This window comes from Elaeis guineensis, chromosome 1 (genome assembly GCF_000442705.2).
Source record: "Elaeis guineensis isolate ETL-2024a chromosome 1, EG11, whole genome shotgun sequence".
Lineage (NCBI taxonomy): Eukaryota > Viridiplantae > Streptophyta > Magnoliopsida > Arecales > Arecaceae > Elaeis > Elaeis guineensis.
The window spans coordinates 3,202,021-3,224,244 of record NC_025993.2 but is presented as its reverse complement, the minus strand read 5'-3'; the positions used below and the strand labels follow the sequence as shown (position 1 = coordinate 3,224,244).

The 22,224-nt window shown below is 35.2% G+C and overlaps 1 protein-coding gene across 7 annotated transcripts in view; it reads right to left on the bottom strand.

Annotated features, from left to right (window-relative positions):
- LOC105036427 (phospholipase SGR2) overlaps window positions 1-22,224 on the bottom strand; it is a 53,611-nt gene that overhangs the window by 9,007 nt on the left and 22,380 nt on the right. For 3 of the 7 annotated variants that reach the window (XR_003799713.2, XM_010912196.4, XM_019848552.3), the window contains exons 5-16: window positions 20,604-20,759; window positions 19,830-19,901; window positions 19,600-19,749; window positions 16,383-16,433; window positions 11,172-11,342; window positions 8,575-8,724; window positions 3,325-3,390; window positions 2,639-3,226; window positions 2,334-2,433; window positions 2,110-2,225; window positions 1,835-1,907; window positions 101-203 (exon numbers count right to left, since the gene is read on the bottom strand). Coding sequence is in view for 4 of the 7 variants with exons in the window: in XM_010912196.4 (XP_010910498.2) it covers window positions 101-203; window positions 1,835-1,907; window positions 2,110-2,225; window positions 2,334-2,433; window positions 2,639-3,226; window positions 3,325-3,390; window positions 8,575-8,724; window positions 11,172-11,342; window positions 16,383-16,433; window positions 19,600-19,749; window positions 19,830-19,901; window positions 20,604-20,759 (1,796 nt within the window). In the remaining 3 variants the exon portion in view is untranslated. The remainder of the gene's footprint in view (window positions 1-100; window positions 204-1,834; window positions 1,908-2,109; window positions 2,226-2,333; window positions 2,434-2,638; window positions 3,227-3,324; window positions 3,391-8,574; window positions 8,725-11,171; window positions 11,343-16,382; window positions 16,434-19,599; window positions 19,750-19,829; window positions 19,902-20,603; window positions 20,760-22,224) is intronic. The other 4 variants (XR_012140839.1, XR_003799712.2, XM_029262402.2 and 1 more) reach the window with 3 other exon arrangements.

Sequence of the window (22,224 nt, the reverse complement as noted above, 5' to 3'; positions counted from 1 at the left end):
TTTAACCAAATGTGGTATTATAGCAAGTTTGAAGTCATCAAAAGCAACAAATGAGACAAGCATTTTAATTTCAATAACAGCTAGAAGATATAGAACAAACCTGTAAGCCACAGGATCAAAGGGATGGAAAATGTTAAACATCTGCCTGCAAGATGGCATCTCTTCAGATATTTTTTCATCTTGCCAATAATCTTGCCCCCTGCCTTTAAATCAAAGATAACAGTTGTAAGAAAGCTGCCATTCAGGAGTGAAGAGACACAAAAAAATTGCTGATCATATAACATGATACTTCAACAAGCAGCATTTAACATAACACTATAGGTGCATATTAAGCAAACAAGTTACATCTAGCCATGACAAGCTGTCATGTGAATCCAGCAATTGATACTTGCAATACACATTACTTTGATACTTTATGCATCAATATGCCTTATCCATTTCTCACAAGAAATAAAGTTGAGGAACTACAATATTTTAAGATAATAAATATCAAATTTGATCATATAATCAGGTTTCTGTCCTTGTAACTGCAGTTCAATGACACACCACAAAGAGATCCTTGAAAAAAAAACTATTTTTGAAACTTAATTTCTCATTTTGAGTTGCTGAAGCTAATGGTACTTCAGTTACATAACATGATAGTTTTGATTTCTATGACTCTAGTGTTTATTTCACTGTATCTTTACTAGGGCTGGCAAAATATGACCCGACCCGCCAATCCAACCCGTATTCGACTCGCCATAAGCAGGTTTGGGTTTAGGCTAAACGGATTTGGGTCATAAAAGGGTCGACCCGTTTAATCCGTTTAATAATTGAGTCGGATATGGATTTTAGATATCTAATCCGTTTAACCCATTTAATATTCAGATCGGATTGAGTCAGATAACCCATTTAACCTGTTTAATCTATTTCTGACTCATGTAATCTGACCTGTTTAACTTGTTTAATCCATTTAAGATCCGTTTAACCTGTTTCTGACCCATTTAACTTGGCCCGTTTAACCCGTTTAATCCGTTTAACCTAATTTGACTTATTTAATAAACGGGTTAAACGGATCGGATCAGATTACCTGTTTAATAAACAGGTTGGGTTCAGATTTGAATTTTTGACCCATTTAATAAACAGGTCGGGTTTGGGTTGACGATTTTCTGACCCGACCCGTTTATGATCCGACCCGACCCGATTGCCACTCCTAAAATTCTTTACAGTTCATGTGTTTTCTTTACCCAACATGACACAGTAAGGCATATAAATAAATCTTTGCCACTAGATCAAATAAATCTAACAACAGAGAAACTCATAAACCAAAAAATTAGAAGAAGCCTCAATGGTTAACAATGATACCATATAACATATAAACGTACTATTCTGGGTCATCAGGTTTGGTTCCTGAAAATTCTGAAGCCATATCCTTTAGTTTCTTAGGTCATTTGCTGATATCCAAAACCATCCTTTAGTAATTCATTCAGTTGAGAGTTTTCTCAGATCCAACCTAACCTGATTCAGGAACCCAACCAAAAAATTTAAGGTCGGCTCAGCTGAAGGATACAAAATAAGTGTCATGTACTACTTCTAACAGAAGCAGAGACTAAATAGTACTTATAGGAATTAGCTATTACATTTTTTTTTTTACTAACTACATATATTTTTCCAAATAGGAATAGGGTGCTCACCATAAGATGTGTAGTTTCAAGACCTTGAAGGAACAGAAAATAAGCTTAGTGTTACAGAAACCAGCTCTTGAGCATGGATCAATTGGGGTAATTAAACAGAAAATAGCACCATAAATCAAGATAAGTAAAAAAAAGTAGAAAATGCCCTTAAATTTGTTTACCTATTCCTATGCGGATATTCCGAAGGGCAAGAAAAACTCCAAGAGGTGATCCGACAGCAAAGAATGTATCAACCTGATGGGGTGGTGCCAATTAACACATCAGTGTAGAAAGAAATGAAAACAATATCAACATACTTCATGTACAAACATATGATGCAGGAAAGACTAACATATGAAGGTCAACTGCAGTGGAAGATGTTACCAAAATCAGAGGAGAAGAGGTGGAATATAATAACAAATCACATAAATGAGGAAAAAAAATTAGACCATGTTACCTTGAAATCTAGCTTAGTGTATTTAACATAAGGCGTATAGTTCCTTTTGTCATCTTTCTCCGTAGAGAGATTGTTATGAGAGGATTTTTTAGTTGTCGATTTAACCTCTTTTCCTGCTGTAGCACAAAGACAAGCCCAAGAAAATCATGTTATATGACTACAGGGTATTACATACAAGCAAAATTCTGTGGAGTTATGGTGGCAGTCAAAAAATTATTCATTGCCTTGATCAAATTCACAGCTGTCAATTTCCTCACGATTAGTGTAAGTTGTCGGGGAACGATCATGTTCAAGTTCTGCAATCCTTGCTTTAAGAGCCTTCACCTGTATTACAAGCACATTTACAATATGAATGCTTGGTCATACTTCCATGTACAACATTTAAGAAAAGAAATAAAAAACTTATAATAGAACAAAATAAAAATTCACCCCTTCAAATCATGTAATAAGATCATCAAAATCAATAATCTCCAATATTTTATCGCCAAAAGGTTTTTAGTTTATTGAAAGATCAGCAATTAATCCATACCTCTTCCTCCAACAAGGAGATTAATTTGTCCTTATCAATTATATCTTTAGACATCATTCCAGCAAATCCAACTGCATCACCTTCATAATCTCCACTGCCTGTGGTTGGACTTGCATTAGAATCTCTTTCTTCTGCATTTAATGTTGCTCCAGAACGCTGACAGAACTCTTTTCCAGCTTCCTCAGAGACCAACATATCATTATCTAGCTTTTCAGTTATATTTAGTCCAGTGGAATCATCAGACTGCTCTTTAGGATAGAGAAAGCCACTACCATTCGAGGAATCCTCTAACAAGTCTGCTGAAAAGTCTTGAGAATTAGGTTCATTAACCATGATATATGAATGTAACATAGAACTGCTTTCCACAGCTGTACATGCCAGCTGCTCCAAATCTGCACCATTTATGTTATTGTTGTTATTTTGAGAAGTCATGGCAAAAGCTTGGCAGGAGGCATCAGCTTCGGACTCTTGTTCTGGTATCCGTTCCATGTAAACAGACTCCATAGGAAAAGGTGAAGACAAGCATTCTTGATGACAAAGGATATCATAAGACAGTACACTTCCTAACGAGTGACCATATATGGAAACCTGAAAACCGTAACAAGCATCTGTAAAACCCAACCGACAAGGTTGCAATGACAAGAAAGAAGATGCATATCGATCATTTTATACATTTCACTACAAACCTTCCCATCGTAGCCCGGGTTTCTTTTGAGGAACTTCGTATATAATCTGTTTAACTGGTTTGAAACCTGAAAACATAATTTATAAGTTAAAAGAGCTCCACTGATGCAGTTTGAGATTCAGTTTTGTAACACTAGATAGCTCTCTCTTTTTTGTTTCATGCTATTGATTGGAAAATTTCAGGGTATGATCTCTCCAATTTTATAAACCATGCTAATTTTTTAAGCAAAACTTGTTATTCAGATATGCTATGTTCAATATGGACCTTTAAACGCTATGGTGTATTTGAAGATGCTGAATGGTGGGTTTGTTCCTGGGCTATCCACTCTAACAATGATTCAAATCAATATTTTCATATTCTAATACATAAGAATACAAACAATTTGGAATGCATTTGTTTCTAAAATCCTTTGCAGGATTTCCCGGTTTTAGTCATGTATCGCTGTTGGTGATATGGCCAGCAAACAATTTTCTTGTAAATTCTTAGCTTTTGTAAAATCACTAGGTAATGAAAAATAGAATTCACCTACAGTTTCGCCAAATACAGAAGGTCAAGTTGTGCCAATGCAAGCAGAAGCCACATATAACCCACATGAGTCATGCCATAAATTATGCAGAAATGATCCACAAAGAGTGGTGATAGATCTGCTCAGACGACCAAGCCAATATCAATGATACAATTTCATTGCAAACCAAGAGAAGTAGAAGATTATTTTTAGCAATAGTGTGTTCACCGAGGTTCCTAGAAGTTTTGCATTCATGAAAGCTGGTTTCAGCATCCCTCATCTGAACAAGAAAACACAAACGTTGAAATGCATCTCCAGCCAATGATACAGCTCAAATGCACAGAACCTGTAAGTACCCTCTTGAGCATTATAATATGTGCATCACGATGCACTATAACCACAACAAGCCTTATTCTGTGGATTGTGTGGGTAGATCAACCATTGAAACAAGAAGGTATCTATACTGCTATGCAACATAGTTGCACTGACTCCCTTGATTTGATATCTTTTACACTAATTCCATCTTCCAATTTGACTTCTAGAATTCCAGATCAATTTTCTTCTGTATCAAACCACTCACCAAGCAAAGTTTCAATAGACTGCTCTTCTCATGCTCAATTTTGTTTGAGTAGGATCACGGGATCCTATTTTCAAACTCAAGAATTCTTCTCTTAAATTCTACCAACACTTATAGTCATCCAGAACTTCTATTGTTTGATTATCCTTATTTGGGGCTAATGTACCAAAAGATAAGTTATCCTTTAGTTCCAAATAGGTCTTACAAAGTGTCAATCAGTCAATTCAAGCTCAGAGAATCATATATACTTAAATGAAATAGAATAGGTCCTCAAGCGAGTTACAGCAAAGGATTGGCCGGGAATTGTCCAACAGTGGCTTGGGGAAAACCTTTATGGCACATGGTAATCATCCTTATCGGACATCAAGTCAATTTGCATGACGGTTATGCTCAATTGCTAGATAATGTTAAGATGGTGTTCAAAATGGGCTGTGTTATCTAGGCATTTTAGAATTTAGATAATGCTAAGATGGTGTTCTATATGGCCTGTGTTATCTAGGCACTTATGCGCAGCTCCAAAAATCCATGTTAGATACATATCCAAATTGGATGCATGTCAAACACTTGAATACTCATGAAATTCTTCAGCTTCTGAAGATTGGTTGAGAGTTGGATTCTTCCAACAATGAGTTTGACAATCTATTTTGAATCAAAAGTCAGTATTTGTTCTTTTGAGAGCTTGTTCAAGGAAGTAGGTGCTGAAATAACTTTGCAAAAATTTATTTTCTTACATCATTGATTTAATTGGGAACGACAGATATGTATATTGAAACCTTAACAATTAATATCTTTTTTAATGTTTTTTCTAACATTTAAACAAACAATGTTGAAGGAATAATTACATCTAATTTAGTTAAAATTATATTCATTCTATGTATCCGAAGATCCATGTTTCCTTCCTACTGAGTTGGACACTTGGGTATGAATCCAAATCCAATTCTTATGTCCATGCATATGTAATACAGAATATGGGATATCCAAAATATCATGCATATCGACGAAATTTGGAAATAACGAATCAGTAGCTGAAATATCCGTCTCACCTAGAAAGCACATCAACAAAAAAAAAGGAGAGGAAAAGCGTTAAACATTTGCATGCAATTTCATGACATCAAACTTCTTCCAAAAGGACTGCTTCAAATGGGATGCTCAAGACCAAAGATGAAAAATTATGAAAAAAATATTTTGACATATAAAACTAAGTGAAGATCAAGCCATGGAATAGTTGACGTAAAGGATTATGATCTTAATCTTGAACATGAATTCATTTTAGAAATATGAATTCCACCAGATTGGTAGACTGCATTGTTAGACAAGCCATCCACAGGAGAAAATTAAGATGTCTACATTTTTCTTCTAGAAGGAAACAAGAATTCCATTTCCTAAGAACGAAGTTCCTTAAAGCAAATTACTTTCTCATGCATAAGACCCTGAAAGTTCAATTAATTGACACACAAAACACAGAACAACAACAACAACAAAGAAAGAGAAAGAGAAAAAAAAAGAAAAAGAAAACCACTAACACTCCTTTAAAAGTACTCAAATTGATGTTTACTGATTAAATATAAGGATTTTGACCATCTGTAAGCCTTTGCCCTTTCCTTCTGGATACACCTGTAAGGAATCAGGGTTGGATGCCATAAAATCTGGAAATTATAATCCTATAAAATGGTTACATTGAACTAGACAAACAAAATCCAGCACTTTGCAGCTTTAAATGAGACTATAAAGGTTAGATGTTTGAACCAGTGATCTGGCCATAAAAAGCAGCGTATGCCAATGTCAGGTAATAGCATGGTTCGCCGTACCGGGCCGAACCGCCTGGTACGGGGCGTACCGAGCCGGACCGGTCCGGTTCGGGCCTGTTTTTCGGAAAAGGACCCCGAACCGCACCGAACCGGGCGGTTCGGTGCGGTTCGGGCCCATACCGCCCGGAATCGGACGGTACGGCTCGGTTCTGGACCGGTTCGGGGTGAACCAAACCGTACCGCCCATGAGAAAGGGGGGAGGGGGAAGGTGGGGGCCTTTTCACGTGGTTGGGGGGAGGGATAGGGGAGAGAAATGGGCGTGGCCCACTTCACATGGGGGGGAGGGCCTAGTGCTTTAATAAGCACCAGGCCTTCGGTGTTCTTTGAGAGTTCTCAGAGAACATCCATGACCGTGGGTAACTTAATCGTTGAGACCTCCAAAAAATTAAAAAAGAAGGGAAAATTTCATAAAATTGGAGTGATTTGAGAAGAGACTGATCTTTGGTCGGAGGTAAGATAATATGTTATTTTATTAGTAAATATTTTTTTTTATTTTTGTTGTTAGAAATAGGATAAAAATGAGGTAAAATAAAAATAGGAGAAAATCATGCCAAAATCTTATGATTTTGGTATGATTTTGGTATGATTTAATTATATGTGATAGATCTTTGGAAGATCTACACGATGACACTAAAATTGTTATTTTTGTTAATTATATATATTTTAAATATTTTTAAATATTTATTTATTTAAAAATAAAAAAAATTTAAATTTTAGGAGAAAAAATTAGAATTTGGGAATCATGTTTAGAATGATTCAAGCTACTTAAATCTAATTTCAAATTTTTTTTCAAATATTTGAAATTAAAAAATTATTTTTTTTAATTATTTAAATTAAAAAATTTAATTATAAAATAAAAAATATATAAAATAGTGTTATATTTTAGTTAATTTAAAAATATTATTTGAAGCATATAACATATTTATTTTGAATTTATAAGTTTTAAAATAATTATTAAAATTATTTTAAAATTATATATAATTATTTTAATTATCATTAAATTATTGTGTTTTGTTATACTTGCATATATTTTAATTATATATATATACTGCGGACGATCTTGCACGTGGAGTAGGGTCCATGGATGTATCTGGATCATCCTCACATTATGGATCCTATTATCCATAGCCACCTTATGATCCATATGCATATGGTGCATCCGAGGCATCATCTTCTAATGGTTACTATCCTATGCAGTCTGGAACATTTTATGCATCAGATTTTGCTACTAGCATATTTGGATGGGCTCCTTCACAACCGTACCATCATCTCGAGGATACTTCTCAGAGTCAGAATTTTAGCGAGAGGCCTGAGATGTCTTACAATCCAGAGAGGATGCCTTATGGGATGATGAATATTCGAGAGTACAGTGCAGCTTGGCTAGAGGGTTGGACTGATATCCCTTCAGACTATGTTGATGATCAGACATCTACGAGCGTCACAGACACTCGACAAGAAATTAAATACAGAGTATATCTTAAGGTTCATATATCAGTTATTGCGCTTTGTACTTAAATATTTAGATACATTTTTATGCGTATTTTATATATTTTTTCTTTAGTTTTAAGATGACATAGTTGAAATATAATGAAAATAAATATATGTTTGAAAATTTGGATCAAAAGTCTTTGTACCGCAATCTAACTCCAAATTGAACCCAAATATGTCAATAATATGCAATATAATGCCATATTGAAGTTGTATTTATCAATTATTAACTTCAAAAATCCAAAAAAAAATAAAAATCGAAAAAAATATTGTGTACCGGTATCGGACCGATACGCCTAGACGTACCGTGTGTCGGTACGGTACGCTACTGATACCGTACCATACCGATCCGAGACCGGCACGCCGTCCGGTACCGGTACAGCGAACCTTGGGTAATAGTATGCAAAGAGGTAGAAAATCAAGAGTTAACAAGTGATTACATCCCCCAAAGGAAGTGAACAAGTAGAGAAAGGATGTTACAGCAAGCAAATTCATAATTTACTTCAAAAATCATTCCCAAGCTCATTCCTTTTACAATGCAACAATTCTTTCACATATATTTTTCCCGTCACTTCCAAGAACACATTGCATTGTGCTTTCTATCATTGCTCCATGAATAATAGTAAAATTACAGGCATGATTACAATGAAATGAAACTTCTTTATGTTAAAGTAGATTATTGAACAAAAAGGGTATGGGATATTTGAGGTGATTCCAGATATAAGATGATTTGCCCTGAGACAATAATCTTGCCCTCTAATTAGTCTACCAACACAGTTAATAATGGTAAAGTTTCAGGAATATTAGCAGCCAGTAAACCAAAAATATATATATACATCAATGGAATGTCCACGAAAAGAAGGAAAAAGTTACCGAATCAATTATATCTTGACAATATATTGGGCTCATGTAGTATAGAACATCATGAACTGTAGCACTCAAGGTTACACGCAGACCTCGAACACCATCCAAGGTGATCTTTTCAACTGCACTCTCACCACTGAGCTTCAAACCCCTTCTCCACTAGTAATACAAATGATGTGAGAATTCATGCAAAAGAGACCAAAAAAAAAAAAAGGAAAGAACAAAAAGCACATTACACACAACCACACAGATGAGATCAGAAATAAAGTGATAGTGGCATCATAGACTACTACTGACAGACTATATATACAAAATAGAAATTACACTTTCCATCAAATAATCTGGAATCATATAGGGAACTGGAGAAAAAGAAGCACAAGATTATAGATAGGCTGTATACATGAAAACTACAACTACATTCTTAGTTCAGGAATTCATGAGAAAACAAAAATCAAGACATAAAGTTCTACTTTACCTGGATTGTGTTTAAACAAAACAGAGCAACACAAAGTTTGATGCAACAGGCACTTTTAAAGGCCAAAGTTGGACATAATTTATCACATCAACATAAAAAGGAAGGTATCTTCCAAAACAAAAGACACTGAATAATAAGATAGCGGTTTAGGGAAAATCAGACTGCAGTACTTTTTCTAGATATTTAAAAAAAAAGAAAGGTTACTGGGCATGAGAACAAAAGATGGTTGGATGGTATAAGAGAGGCTTTCAACTTTCAAGTGATGCCACAGATCACATACCCAAGAGAATGTAAGTCCATACACCAGTCTGCTTCAGAAAAGAAAAGTCACATCATCACATGTAGAATCAGCTAATCTTGTTGAAGATAATCTAGGAAAGAGTAAGGTGCACATTATTTGAACTTTCGTGGTCCATAAAGAAGACTTGCAGAAATTATTGCAAAGAAATGAAATGGGAGAAAAAGTGCCTCTGTAGGTTCCAGGTGGGATTCTGATAAAAAAAATACTTTACAAAGCAGAACCTAAATTCATAGCTACTATTATCATGATCATCCTCAAATTTGGGTACTCAATGATTGACCAATTCATTAGGGAACTGAGATTTCATGTCAGCTTCATTCCTTCTCTGGTACAATATGAGCATCCCTAGAGAGCAATAAGAAGCCAGCTTTTGTTATCACTCAAATATTTTGTGGATATTTACAGTCAAGAGCTTTCTTGTGGATGGAGGAACCTAACATTTGGACACCTCATGAACTAAAAGATATTTTGGAAGTTATAATATATGGAAGATGGAACAGAAGTAAAACAAGAAGCTCCAAAACAAAGTTTGCCATCTCGGTACCGGATCCCATATTGGTACCATTCTATAACACTGTCGATACATAGTTCAGTACAGTACAGTAGTCAGTACTCAGTAGTGTCGTATGGTACAGCACATGTACCGGATGGTACAGCGTACTGGATGGTACAGCAAACCTTGCTCCAAACATAAGGCTTACTCCATAAACTAATTCATGGACAAATCGACAAAGTCAACTAACTGTTAACCAATTTAGTCAATCAAAAACAACTAAAATATAACTACCAAATCAACTGACGTGGAAGGACTAGCAGTAGTCTCTTGGACAACAGGGGAAAACCATTGATTGGGAAACCACAAAAAAGGTCAATTAATGTGAATTTTACCAAAGTTTTCCTCTTTGGAGTTGGACAAATGAACATTAGACCTTTAAAGCAACTCGCCGTTCATCTATATCAATACACCCAAAAACATTAAACTTGTGGTTCCATATTCTAGCATCTCATCTTTTAAACAGAAGTGGTCAGGCAAGGTGGGCATGCCAAGGATAATAAAATATTGGAGGCCATAAGTTCACTTGCAAGTTATTATATTTCCAATTGCTTGCTTTCATTATGTTCTACCAAAGTCAAATAGAGACTCAAATTTAGAGGGTGAACTTTGGCACAAAGGTAAGGCCACGTACATCTAACCCTCGCTAAACCCCGCAACAGCAGGAGCCTCGTACACTAGGCCATCATTTTTTTGAATTTAAAACTGACAAAAAGGTTAATGGAAAAGATGTCTTCAAGCAAGCATGCATGTAGTTTGCATGCAGGTGCATGGATGGATGGATAGATGAGTAAAAACATCCTCAGACCAGCAAGTAGTAGACATGGCAATTTTCTTTGTTTTGTTTCAGACAATAGCCCAATATGGCATATTCCACAATGTATGACAAAAACAAATACATCCCCAGACCAGCAAGTAGGAGGTTTGGTACATCTCTTAGCTTTGTAATTCTAGGGCAGATGGCAAATAAGTGATATCTCACAGAGTATGAAGAAAACAAGTGGAGTTAAGTCCACTGTTTCTGCACTTTCTTTCATTCAAATTTATATTGTTCTTCCTCCTTTTGGTCTGTCTCCCACTTGTAATTTTATAGTAGTTTATCAGCCACAAGGTATTAGCACTGGTGCATGAGTAGCATTCTGGCAACTCCTTTTTTTGAAGCAAAACAAGATTTTTATAAATATCTTTTATGAGGGTGGAAGCATCTTCTCAACATAAAAACTTTAGTTAAAAGGAAAGAAAGAAAGAAAGAAAGAAAAGCAATATATTGTCTTTACCTGGCAAGGAATAAAGAGGACCCTCTGGGTGCTTCTCTGGTATGGAGTTAAGTGCCTTTCAGCTAGACTTGCTGTTATACAACGAAAATCACCAACATCATCAACTAAATTAGCTTTCTCTAACCTCTGTCCGATACCATGAACCATAAAAACTAGGTGACCGACTGGCACCTGCGAAACAACAAATAAAGCAATATAAATTGCGAGGTTAGGATGCATTTTTTATGCATTGAAGGTTCGTAACTTCCACTAAGTTTGTACAGAAATTTGAGTGATGTTAAGTCATTCCAACAAACATGGAAATCAATCTCGGTCAAAATGCTTTCTCCTGTCTATTTGGGTTGGGGGCAACTTAGGCTAAATTAGTATAAGCTTTGTCAACCTCCAAAAAGATTTGGGCCAACTTGAAGAATTTTTGATGTAGGACAGCAAGGGGTTAAAACAGTTTAAAGCTAATTCTAACATAGGTATTAATATCTTGCAGAAAATCAATCTGCAGTGCCAATAACCAATGAAGAAGAAGAATAGCGGCACAAATAAGAGAGAATAGTAGAAAGTAAAGAAGAAATAAAGTGAAGTAATAAAAAAAGAAGAAGAAAGAAATAGAGAAGAACATAGGGATAGAAGACAGATAAAAAAAACTCAAGCATGACCTAAGTAATATTTTTCATTCATTTGGAACAAGCCGCATGCAATGCTTTTCCATTCAACCCTAACTTTATATGGCTTGCTTTCCAAGCAAACTAGGATTCTTGATGGGCAAATAACTAATCTCTAAAATGTTTTCTAATAAGCAAAATTCGGAATAGCACATAAACCTATATAGAAAGACACCAAAAACAACCAAATATCATATCGTAATAATTTCATGACTTGTCCAACCAAACATGTACCTAATATAACACTCTTTTATACCAAATTCACCTAAAATAAAATTCCAAAAGCAATTCTTAAGATTACCTAAATAAAAAGTTTGAAGAATAAAAAAAAAAAAAAGAACTACACTTTTCTTATTCACAATCACTCACTTCTGCTGTATGGATCTCGACCTTGAGGTCTTCATGATGTCACTCATAAGCTCCGCCACAATTGAATCTCCAAGATCTGATGATGAATGCCAATACAAAATTTTCTCGTAGTCACATTTGGTTGTTGTGATGTTCGATGCTTGACAATCAACAAGCATTGGGTCATTTTTTTTCATGGAGATCTTCATTGAATCCAACAAATTAGTCAATGGATCTTCACATCAATTGATCTCCATCATTGCCTTTAGGATTGTTACTTCATCTCGTCATCATACAAATCTCCATCATTTTGATCTTCTACTTCAAAATACCTGATAGATCATCATCTACAGCATCTTCAATCTACAAAACTTCAATTGCAATATCTTTTTATGATAGAACTTTGATCATATACTCTTCACATTGCGAAGCTTTATTTCTAGGCACTTCATGAAGTGTTTCATTAGTTTCTTCATTCTCCTGAGTCCTGACTCTTGATCTGTAATTCCTCCTCAAAAAGTTTTTCAATGCCCGAAGCTGCTGCAATTTTTTACAGCATAGCGGTCATTGACATCACATTATCGTTGATAAATGTCAACCTATCATCCATCTGCCAAAATATCTTCTCATATTAGACATGGTCATGAAGAAGATCAATTTTGAAACTCAAATCTTCATTCGATAACAATGATGAAAGGGGAAAGAAATTAAGAAAAAAGAAAGGGATCAAGAAAATGACTAGAAGAATGGAGTGTGACCCTTTAGCTCTGATACCAAGTTGATGTAGGATAGCAAATTGACTCTAATAGTTTAAAAGCTAATTCCAGTACAAATCTGATATAACATCCTGCAGAAAATTATTCCGTAGCGCCAACAATCCAATGAAGAAGAATAAAAGCAACAACAATGAAAGAGAATAATAGATAGTAGGGAACAAATAAAGTGAAATGATAAGAGAAGAAGAAGAAAGAAACATGAGAAGAGAAAAAGGATAGAAAAGCGAAAGACAAGAAACGCCAAACCTGACCTATGGAAGTTCTTTCATTCATTCAAAACAAATTACACAACATGCTTTTTAGTTTTTAATTCATCCCTAATAGACCCTTCTATAGGCTTCACATGACTAGCTTTCCAAGCAAATTAGGATTCTTGATAGGCAAGTAACTGATCCCCAAAATATTTCCTAAAAAAATTCGGAATAGCACACAACCCTATATAACAAGACACCTGAAGACCAAAAATCAAATCCTAATCATTTCGTGACTTGTCCAAACCAACATAATATAAGCCTCCCTTACCATAATTTTATTTAAGATAGAACTCTAAAACCAATTCTAAGAATTACTAAATAAAAATTTCAAAAAACACAAAATTGAACTTCTTTTTTTTTTTTTTACTCACCATCAACCTTCCTCACTAATTGCCCTTATTAGGGCTATATCCTCCAAGCATATGTTAGATTGAATCAGTCTAAATACTTTAGATGCTTCTCAACAAATAGCTGTATTTTAAGTTATATTCTGCCTTAATTCATCTGGACCTGACTTGGCATACTCCCTTCTTTAGTATAATAAATAAATTCTACAGAAATATGTGATAACTAAGGAGAAAAATATCTCAATAAATAGCTGTATTTTAAATAATTTTCTGCTTTAATGCTTTGGCATACTTCTTTACGGTAATAAATGAATTCAACAGAAATATGTGATAATTAAAGAGAAAAATATTTATGTTATGGAGAGTTGGAATTCAGCAAGCCTAAATAATTGCAATGAAGAGAATGTTAGATACATATACCAAGTTAATTACAAAAGCATCATACTTATTAATCAATATATTCCAAGTAACAAGAGACTTTCATAGCTATACCTGGATTTCATGCCAATGCATAACCTAGACTGAAATTATGGCAAAATGTGGTTAGGGAAAGAAGGCACCTTCAAACCTTATGCCTTCCAAACAGCTTTCAAAACAAAAGTAAAGAATAGTTATGTCAGTCAAGCTTGCTCACGCCCCGCATAACTATTCCAAAGATAAGCTGTCATGAGTTATTCCTGGCATAAAGTTATCATTTATGCCTGCCTCAGCTCCTATATTTTGTGGGCAAAAAGACCAAGCCAAAAGTTAAACATGTAGTGAACAAAGGGGAATAACTTGTCACATGACTATTTCAATAGGAATAACTTTTTGCTACTTCCCTCTTTTTCTTAAACACAGGCCAAGACACTCTATGCCAGCATAAGAAAGAGGGATATGGTGTGGAAGAGGAGTTCAAAGAGGGCAAAATAATGAGATTACATCAAATGGGAAGGAAACTTCAGATAAGCTGATGGAGAAAAAACTCCCAAGCAAAGTCTAAATTGGTAACACCGTAATACGTAGAGTGATTCCAGCCATCAAGTGCACGTGGAGGTAAGAGAATAAAAGAAATTAGTACCTTCACATCACTAAAATAGATCAACAAAACATGATAACATCAGCTGACAATATGTGAACATGAAATTTGTTCCAAAAGAAAAAAAAAATGTAATAGAAGATGAGATTTTCTCCAGCAAATATTTCTTCCTGATAAAGTACATATTTCTCATGCTAATTTTTATCTAGAGAACTGTGATTACATGCCAAGTTTTTGATGATGTTTGCCTACCTATATGTACAATATAAGGAGATCAGATCAGCCTACCAGACACATTTGCCAAAAAAAAAAAGGCAACTTGAATTTATTAGATCCAGCACTTTTCTATACAAGAAAGCTGAACATGATATCACTATAATAAGATTACTGATTGCATATCATCTTTTTCATCAAAATCTTCAACTGCATTAGTTTACATTCAGTTTGTGTCAGTTTTATGCAATATCTGGACCTTTAATTAATAAGTTATTCTATTATTTAGTAACAAAATTTACGAGAACAAATCCACTGTAACTAGTCATCAACCTTTTATGGACTTGAATATTCGATAAAAAATGATGCACCATCCAAGACCAAGCAAGAGTATACAACAAGTACAAGTTACCAGGTCAGATACTGTCAACCAGATTTTATTGTAATGCAGCAATTAATCAACAATGAAAAAAATAAAGAAAATTTAACCAAAAAAAAATAAAAAACAGAAAAGGATTACAAATTAAAAAAACTTCTTGAGAATTGAGATAACGTATTAATCGGTGTTACTTAGAATTTTATAGCATTATCAATTCTTATAATTAGTACCATTCATGTTGGAGTTCCAAACAAGGATTTAAGTACCAGTACTGTACCAACTAGTATGGTACCAAAATAGACCGACATACAGTATGCCTCTTGGTGCTAGCACCTTAAAGATAACATTGTGTAGTACGTACCATGTGTTGGCACAGACCAGTACTGAGGGGGGCACCAATACCTAACTGGTGCAGTATGACTGCTATGGATCGGTTTGCACTGGTCCTTAGCAGATACTCTTCCCTTTCCTTAATACAAGTCCTGGCAAACTAGAAGACTTTCTCAAATGGCTGGATTGCTGGACATAATATTAAGTGGCATCAAACTCCTTTACCTCTTACTTTTTTTTCACTTATTTTTCCTTTTCACTCATAAGCCTCTGATTTATCACTGAGAATAATTACTCATAGGCTTTAAGTTTAAGTTATTCTCTGTAGGTAAGCAAAATTCCATATCAGTAGCAGAAAACTAGAGTAAAAAAATGAAACAAAAGTAAGGTTGTAGCTCCAATTATTTTAACAACTAAAATACTCTGAGGATGCCTATCACATCTTTATCACTGCTTCCTTTATGATCCTACTTTTCCGGTGCTTCCTATGAAGGGCAAGTCCTCCAAAATAGGGAGCATCTACACATACAAAATCAAAAACGGATCTACATACTTAGGACATAATTATGCCAAGATATTAAGTAATTGTGATTTCTACATGTCAGTTATGTTGATTAAAACAAGCTTGACTGATTAAAACAAGCTTGAATATTGTCTAAAAGGACCTCTTACTATCAACATAAAGAGCATGCCGATCTTCTTGCCAGAGAACTATTCACCTTATATAGCTATACATTCATCTAAAGCAAGAAATCAAGTACAATGCATAAAAATCATATGGTGAGTAACTGCAATTTCAGATAGGCAGAAAAGAAGAAAAATATCATGTTGAATAGCGTACAAAGTGATGCACAATATCTATTATCTATGATCTAAAATATAAAAACCTGAGAACAATAATCATCCATCTCCTCCTCTTTTTGCTGGCGCAATTCATCCTGGAGAAAAGCATCAAAACGAACAACATCATTTGACCATTCAAGATCTCAAAAAAAGCCAATAGTTTTCCGGCATGACCAATTTGTGCAATATTTAGAATTAACTTTTGCTTCTAACATGGACAATATGTTACTCATATCAACAAATTCTAACTTCTTGATGAATAAGAGAATGTCAAAGAAAATTGCATAATACTAGTCCATTTGATAAATTACTCAACTAGAACATTGCAAGCATTAAAGCAGTCAATACAGATATTTGGGATGGTATATGATACTAGATCTTCTCTAAATAGTTAAAACCATAATAATTTGTTCAAAACATACCTATCAACTAACATAAAGCAGTTAGAGGTAGTAAATTATGACAGAAATTAAATACTTTCTGTGCGTTACCTTTCGACAGACCTGAATAGCTCCCATCCCAACTTCTGCTAATTACTGGCATGGAATGCCATAGTACCTGTACTAGCACCAAGCCACTGCGAGTACAATTACATCACTACCTCCTTTCACTCCAAAAACTAAAATATGAAAATTCTTTTCATTTTTCAAGTAAGCACTGCAAAAAGTGAAGGTTTGAATTTCCTTATTGTGGTCGTTTTATTTATTTGTTACCACCTCTTTATTTCTATCATGTTTCTCTCTCATTAGTGCACTAGTTCCACCATTTTTCCTACAAATATATCTTCCTCTCTCAAATATTCCCAAACATTCTGCTCATGTACCTACCATTGAAATTGAGAAGTGAGAACCATGTTCATGTACTAATTAAGTCTCTTATTCCATCATTTCAAGAATAGATCAATTTAATTTTAGTCATACATATTCTTTTAAATCCTTATCTTATATGCATGCTTCAACCTAATTTTTTAACACTCCATATATATTCCTTCTCATCATGTATTTCCAACACTCATTTGTCATTTTGTTTCCAGCCATTATTTCAAAACTCAAAAACTAAGCTCCTAAGTCCCAACTACTGAAAACATCAAGCACATCTCTAAGTACCAACCCCACTATGGAGACTGATTAATCCTTCATAAATGGAAAACAAAGCAAGCTAAGAGGGAAGGGATGCTCAAGTGCAATTTAAGTTGTCAATGAGCTAGGTTTAATTATTGATGGTATGCTTTCATTATCCCATTTTTACTTTTTATTTGAGCATAATTTATAGTAGAAATATATAGAATCTAAGACCATGGATTCCTGCTAAACTCTCCAAAATAAGAATTTAAATCAAGTGAAGCCGATATATTTGACATGATTTTGGACTAATACTATATCAACCAAGTCATTATACCTTAGTACTCCCTCTAAAATATTGTCAGACCATCACGAACAAGCAATTTTGAGACACACCATACTGAACTGGCTAGGCACCAAGATGGTTTAGTCTTTCATTTGGGGCAGCAATTGGGCCAAACTGCTCCAAACCAAGTGGAATCAGCCAGTTCAGCCAATTCTAGGCAGTACTGATTGGCACTTGTCAGTCCAGGTGCATCCCATGTTCTTTTAGACCTTCTATGTTGCAGCCAAGATCGAGGACCTCCCCCTCTTCCACAGTGTGCTTGTCCCTGGACCCTGACCACCAGACCTCTTCCTCTGCAAGCTTTGGATCTACACCCTCAAATCCACCTGCAAGGAAGCCAAGTGCCAAATCCTCCTCGAGCTCATCAACTTCATCTAATCTGCTCCTGCTGCATCACCAAGCTTGTTCAGGAGGAGCTTGTCCATGTCATTGGCACCAAAATCTTCCGCTGCCTCTCACTTGCAACCCCAAGAATATCAACTCCTAGAGCACCGAGTCAGAGGAGGATCCCTACCTCGATCCTACTTGGCTCCACCTCTAGTTGTCTACAAGCTCCTCCAACACCAACACCAAGCTTTCCAAGTGCTACATCGACCCCTCCTTCATCCACCACCTCTCTTTGATCTCTTCAACTCTACCCCATGAGTGCAAGTACTAGTACTTGCCAGCATATCGTGTGTCATTAATCGTATGGTACCATACTATAATGACCCAATACTAGACTAGCATGATCAAAATATGCAAATGTGCTCTCTCTGCCCATCAAGAACTCTTTTTGGAAAGGCAAAGCCATCTCTCTCTCTCACACACACACCCACACAAACACCTCCTCCGTACTTATACATGTCTATATATATATATATATGTTCTTGACCTTAATTGCTAAATCTCTTCCTGTAGTTATCACTGGCTTCCTTTCCTAATTGCTATTTAGAGCTCCACTTTCCATATCCAAGTCTCTTCTTCTGAAATTTTATTTAAATCATTCATTTATTTCACAGTTAGTGCACCTATCAGCTCCCTTTCAGTTACCATCCAGTTCTTTTTGGGATTGTGCTGAAGAGTTAAATATAGCATGTGGATTACTTTAGTACGAGTGACATTCTTCTGTTATGTAAATTCGATTTTGCCAAAGGAAAACAAACAAAGAGAAGATAAAGAGCTATAATATTAAACTAGACACAAACTAGCAAAGACAATTCCTAGACTATCATAGCCTCCTAGGCTAAATACTACCTAAATGGACTGAACATAACCCAATTGAGCTACTGGACATCAGATAATGCAAAGCTAAGGAAAAAGACACAACAAGATCAAGAAAGCAATTGTTTCCAATGTAAAGTTAACTGCTTTCTTTTTGTCTATTTTGTTGCTTATGAGTCAATCTCCAGAACTTGTTAGCATCAAATCTGTACAAGATGTGCATATGTTCACTTAATGTGTGGATAAATGCAAGCAACCCTGGACTAAACATGGCATGTCCCTCGATAGGTATGCAGCATAGTCAGTTAATATCTAATTATCCACCAACAAGACTTAATAAGAAAATGAACTAAAGTGATGACCCCTAAATGGAAATTATTTACAATCAGATCATGTCAACTTCAATATAATGCATTCCATTGGTTAAATAGTGGTAGCCTAGGGTGTAAGAAGGAAACCCAAAGTTAAATCAACAAAGAAGATACAATCTCCCAGCAATATAAGAAAAATAGGGAGTTTGATACACAAGCAGATAAAGCAACCTCAAATGAAAGAGGTCCTGGTGGTGTTCATTGTTTGTGTGACAAAGGAGACAATATATATGCGGATTTCATGCATTAGTAAACAAGAGACTTGCCATAAAAGACAGACCTGTGTTGGCTTCAGAGATCCAGAAGGTGAAAAACCACGTCTTAGTTTAACACCATTTCCTCTTCCCGCATTAAGAGTAAAACTAGAGTTATCAGAGACTAACCAAGCCTCCCAAGTATCATCCACTCCTGTGAAAAGAGCATGCAATCCCTGTGCAACAAATCATTTTAGTGACAATATATAGATAATAAGAGTTTTATTCACTCCGTGGTCATTATATGTTTATATACCTGTGTGGTGCCTTGCAGATCAACACGGGCAGCAAAAAGGCCTGAAGGTTGATATGTCCGGCGATGCCAAACCTGGACTCAATGAAAATTACATTATTAAGGCTTTTACCATACAACAATCTAAAGCAACATGTTAAGCATCATAGTAAAATTGAAGCAACACAATATTTAGAGAAAGTAAAATACTAAATCATACTTTCAAGTTTCAAAAAAGTACAGCAGTAACATAAGTTAGATTCACAAGTCAATAGTTAATCCATTCCATGCATATTCAAGTCACAGGACAAAGTATAGCGATTAAGAACATTATGCTGCCCATTTGCTTTAACCTATGAAAATCAACTACATAACGTAGTGATAGAAAGTACAATCAGTAGCATGAAATGGAGTTTATGTCAAGCTAAGTTTCCATGACTACAATAGTGCATGCTTTCAAAATCCAAACTCCCCTGAATATACACATTAACAAAGCCTTTCAGGTCCACACAATCCAACAGTTATTCACCAATTATATAATAATTATCCAAAAGTTATCTTCACAGTTACTAATGTTGTAGAAAAGAATACTAATTGCCATGATATTTATCTAACAAGTAATTCAAAATTAAAAACCTTCATTGCATAACATTTAAAATTACATGTCACACATGAATATGAATGTGTGGTTTTTACACAGCCCATGTTCCTCTATGCACGTAAGGAGAAAAGAGAGTCAGAAAGTTGTACTATAATAATGAAATTAGATTGCAAACATTGTATCATACAATTCAGTACCCGACAGCGGTAAGCCAACTCCAATTGTTCTGCAACATCTTCACGTAGGGGAAGCCAATCAAGGCCACCTTTACGAGCAAACCAGTGGCCTCTCAAGACACGTCTGTTTTCACCATGCCAATAAACTGGGAAGCAGTGGCGCTTAGTTAGATCTACCTGCAATCATCCATAGAACTAATTATCACAAAACGGAAGTTAGGTTGTCTTCCCTGTGACCAATCAGCTCCTCTATGGTATGAAGAAATATCCATATCCTACTTTAGCTAATAGCATTATATAGAATGGAGGAGAGGAGATGAAGAGGTTTTCTATGAATAACGCAAATTTTAGTATCATAGTGCAAATTTCAACATAACTTACAAAAAAAAAAAAAAAAAAAAGAGACTTGGTTCAAGAATAGATGCAATTTAATTAAAATCTGAACTTTGACTTCAATTCTGAAGCTAAGGGCAAAAATTCTTTAAATAAAACCTGCAGTCAAATTCACAACAAAAGGGTCAATAGATGGTGAAAGAGGGAAAGATCATAGGACAATATTAGTACTCAGGCTCAATTTGTTTTACAGTAAGTTTTTTTGTCCAACAATAAAAAGACCAAGATCAACCATAGACTTCCATCTAATCATGCTAAATCACTGAAAATATTCTTTCCACATAGATACACAATGGGCTTTTAACTTAAATCTATAAGCTAAATGTTTAGACTGAGCCTTGCTAAAATTATAGATGCAAAAAAAAAATTTATAAATACACATAAACAAAGCACCCAACATGACCAGCCATTATGTTTGAATGGAGATAAAAGAAAAAAGAAAAGATGAAAAAATACAAAATGCCTTTGGAAAAAGAAGACCCGGCTTGCAGCCTCATTTAACAGGCCTAATTGTTGGTCAAACTGAGCAACTGGGCCAAACCAAAGCCCACAAATCTATGGTGGGGTTTTGATTTAAATCATGCTAAATGATTGAAGCTACACAGTTAGACCCCAATAAACCTCACTAAAATTAACAATAATTTAAATATACAAGCTAAATCACCTAAAATATTCTTTCTATTATCGATACAACAATGGGCTTTTGACTTCAACCCGTAGGCTACAAATTTAGAGCCCATAAGCCTTACAAAAATTACAGATGCAAAAAATAATTTAAACATACACAGAAACCAAGGCATCGAAAGTTACCATCCATTATGTCTGAATGGAGACAACTACTCATAAAACTTACACATTGAAAACCCCACCCCAGCACCGCCACCCCCCCCCCCAACCCAAACAACTCCCCCACAAATAAAAAAGAAAAAGAAAAGATGAAAAATACAAAATGCCTTTGGGTAAAAAACGACCCAACCGATCATCTTATTTAATGGGCCTCATTGTTGGCCAAACTGTTACTGGGGCAATCCAAAGCCCATAAATCTAGGTCCACTAGGCCCACACCTATTATTTCATATATTTTTTTATCAAAACCAAACCTAACAAAATTCTTGAACCTGTGATTTCACTGTTGATCCAGCATAACTGAGTTTTAGCTTACCTCAATTTACTTTGATCCAAGGTTTGAAATGTTGCAGTATAAGGCCATACCAATCACATCTCTGTATGGTACCTACTGCAGTATATG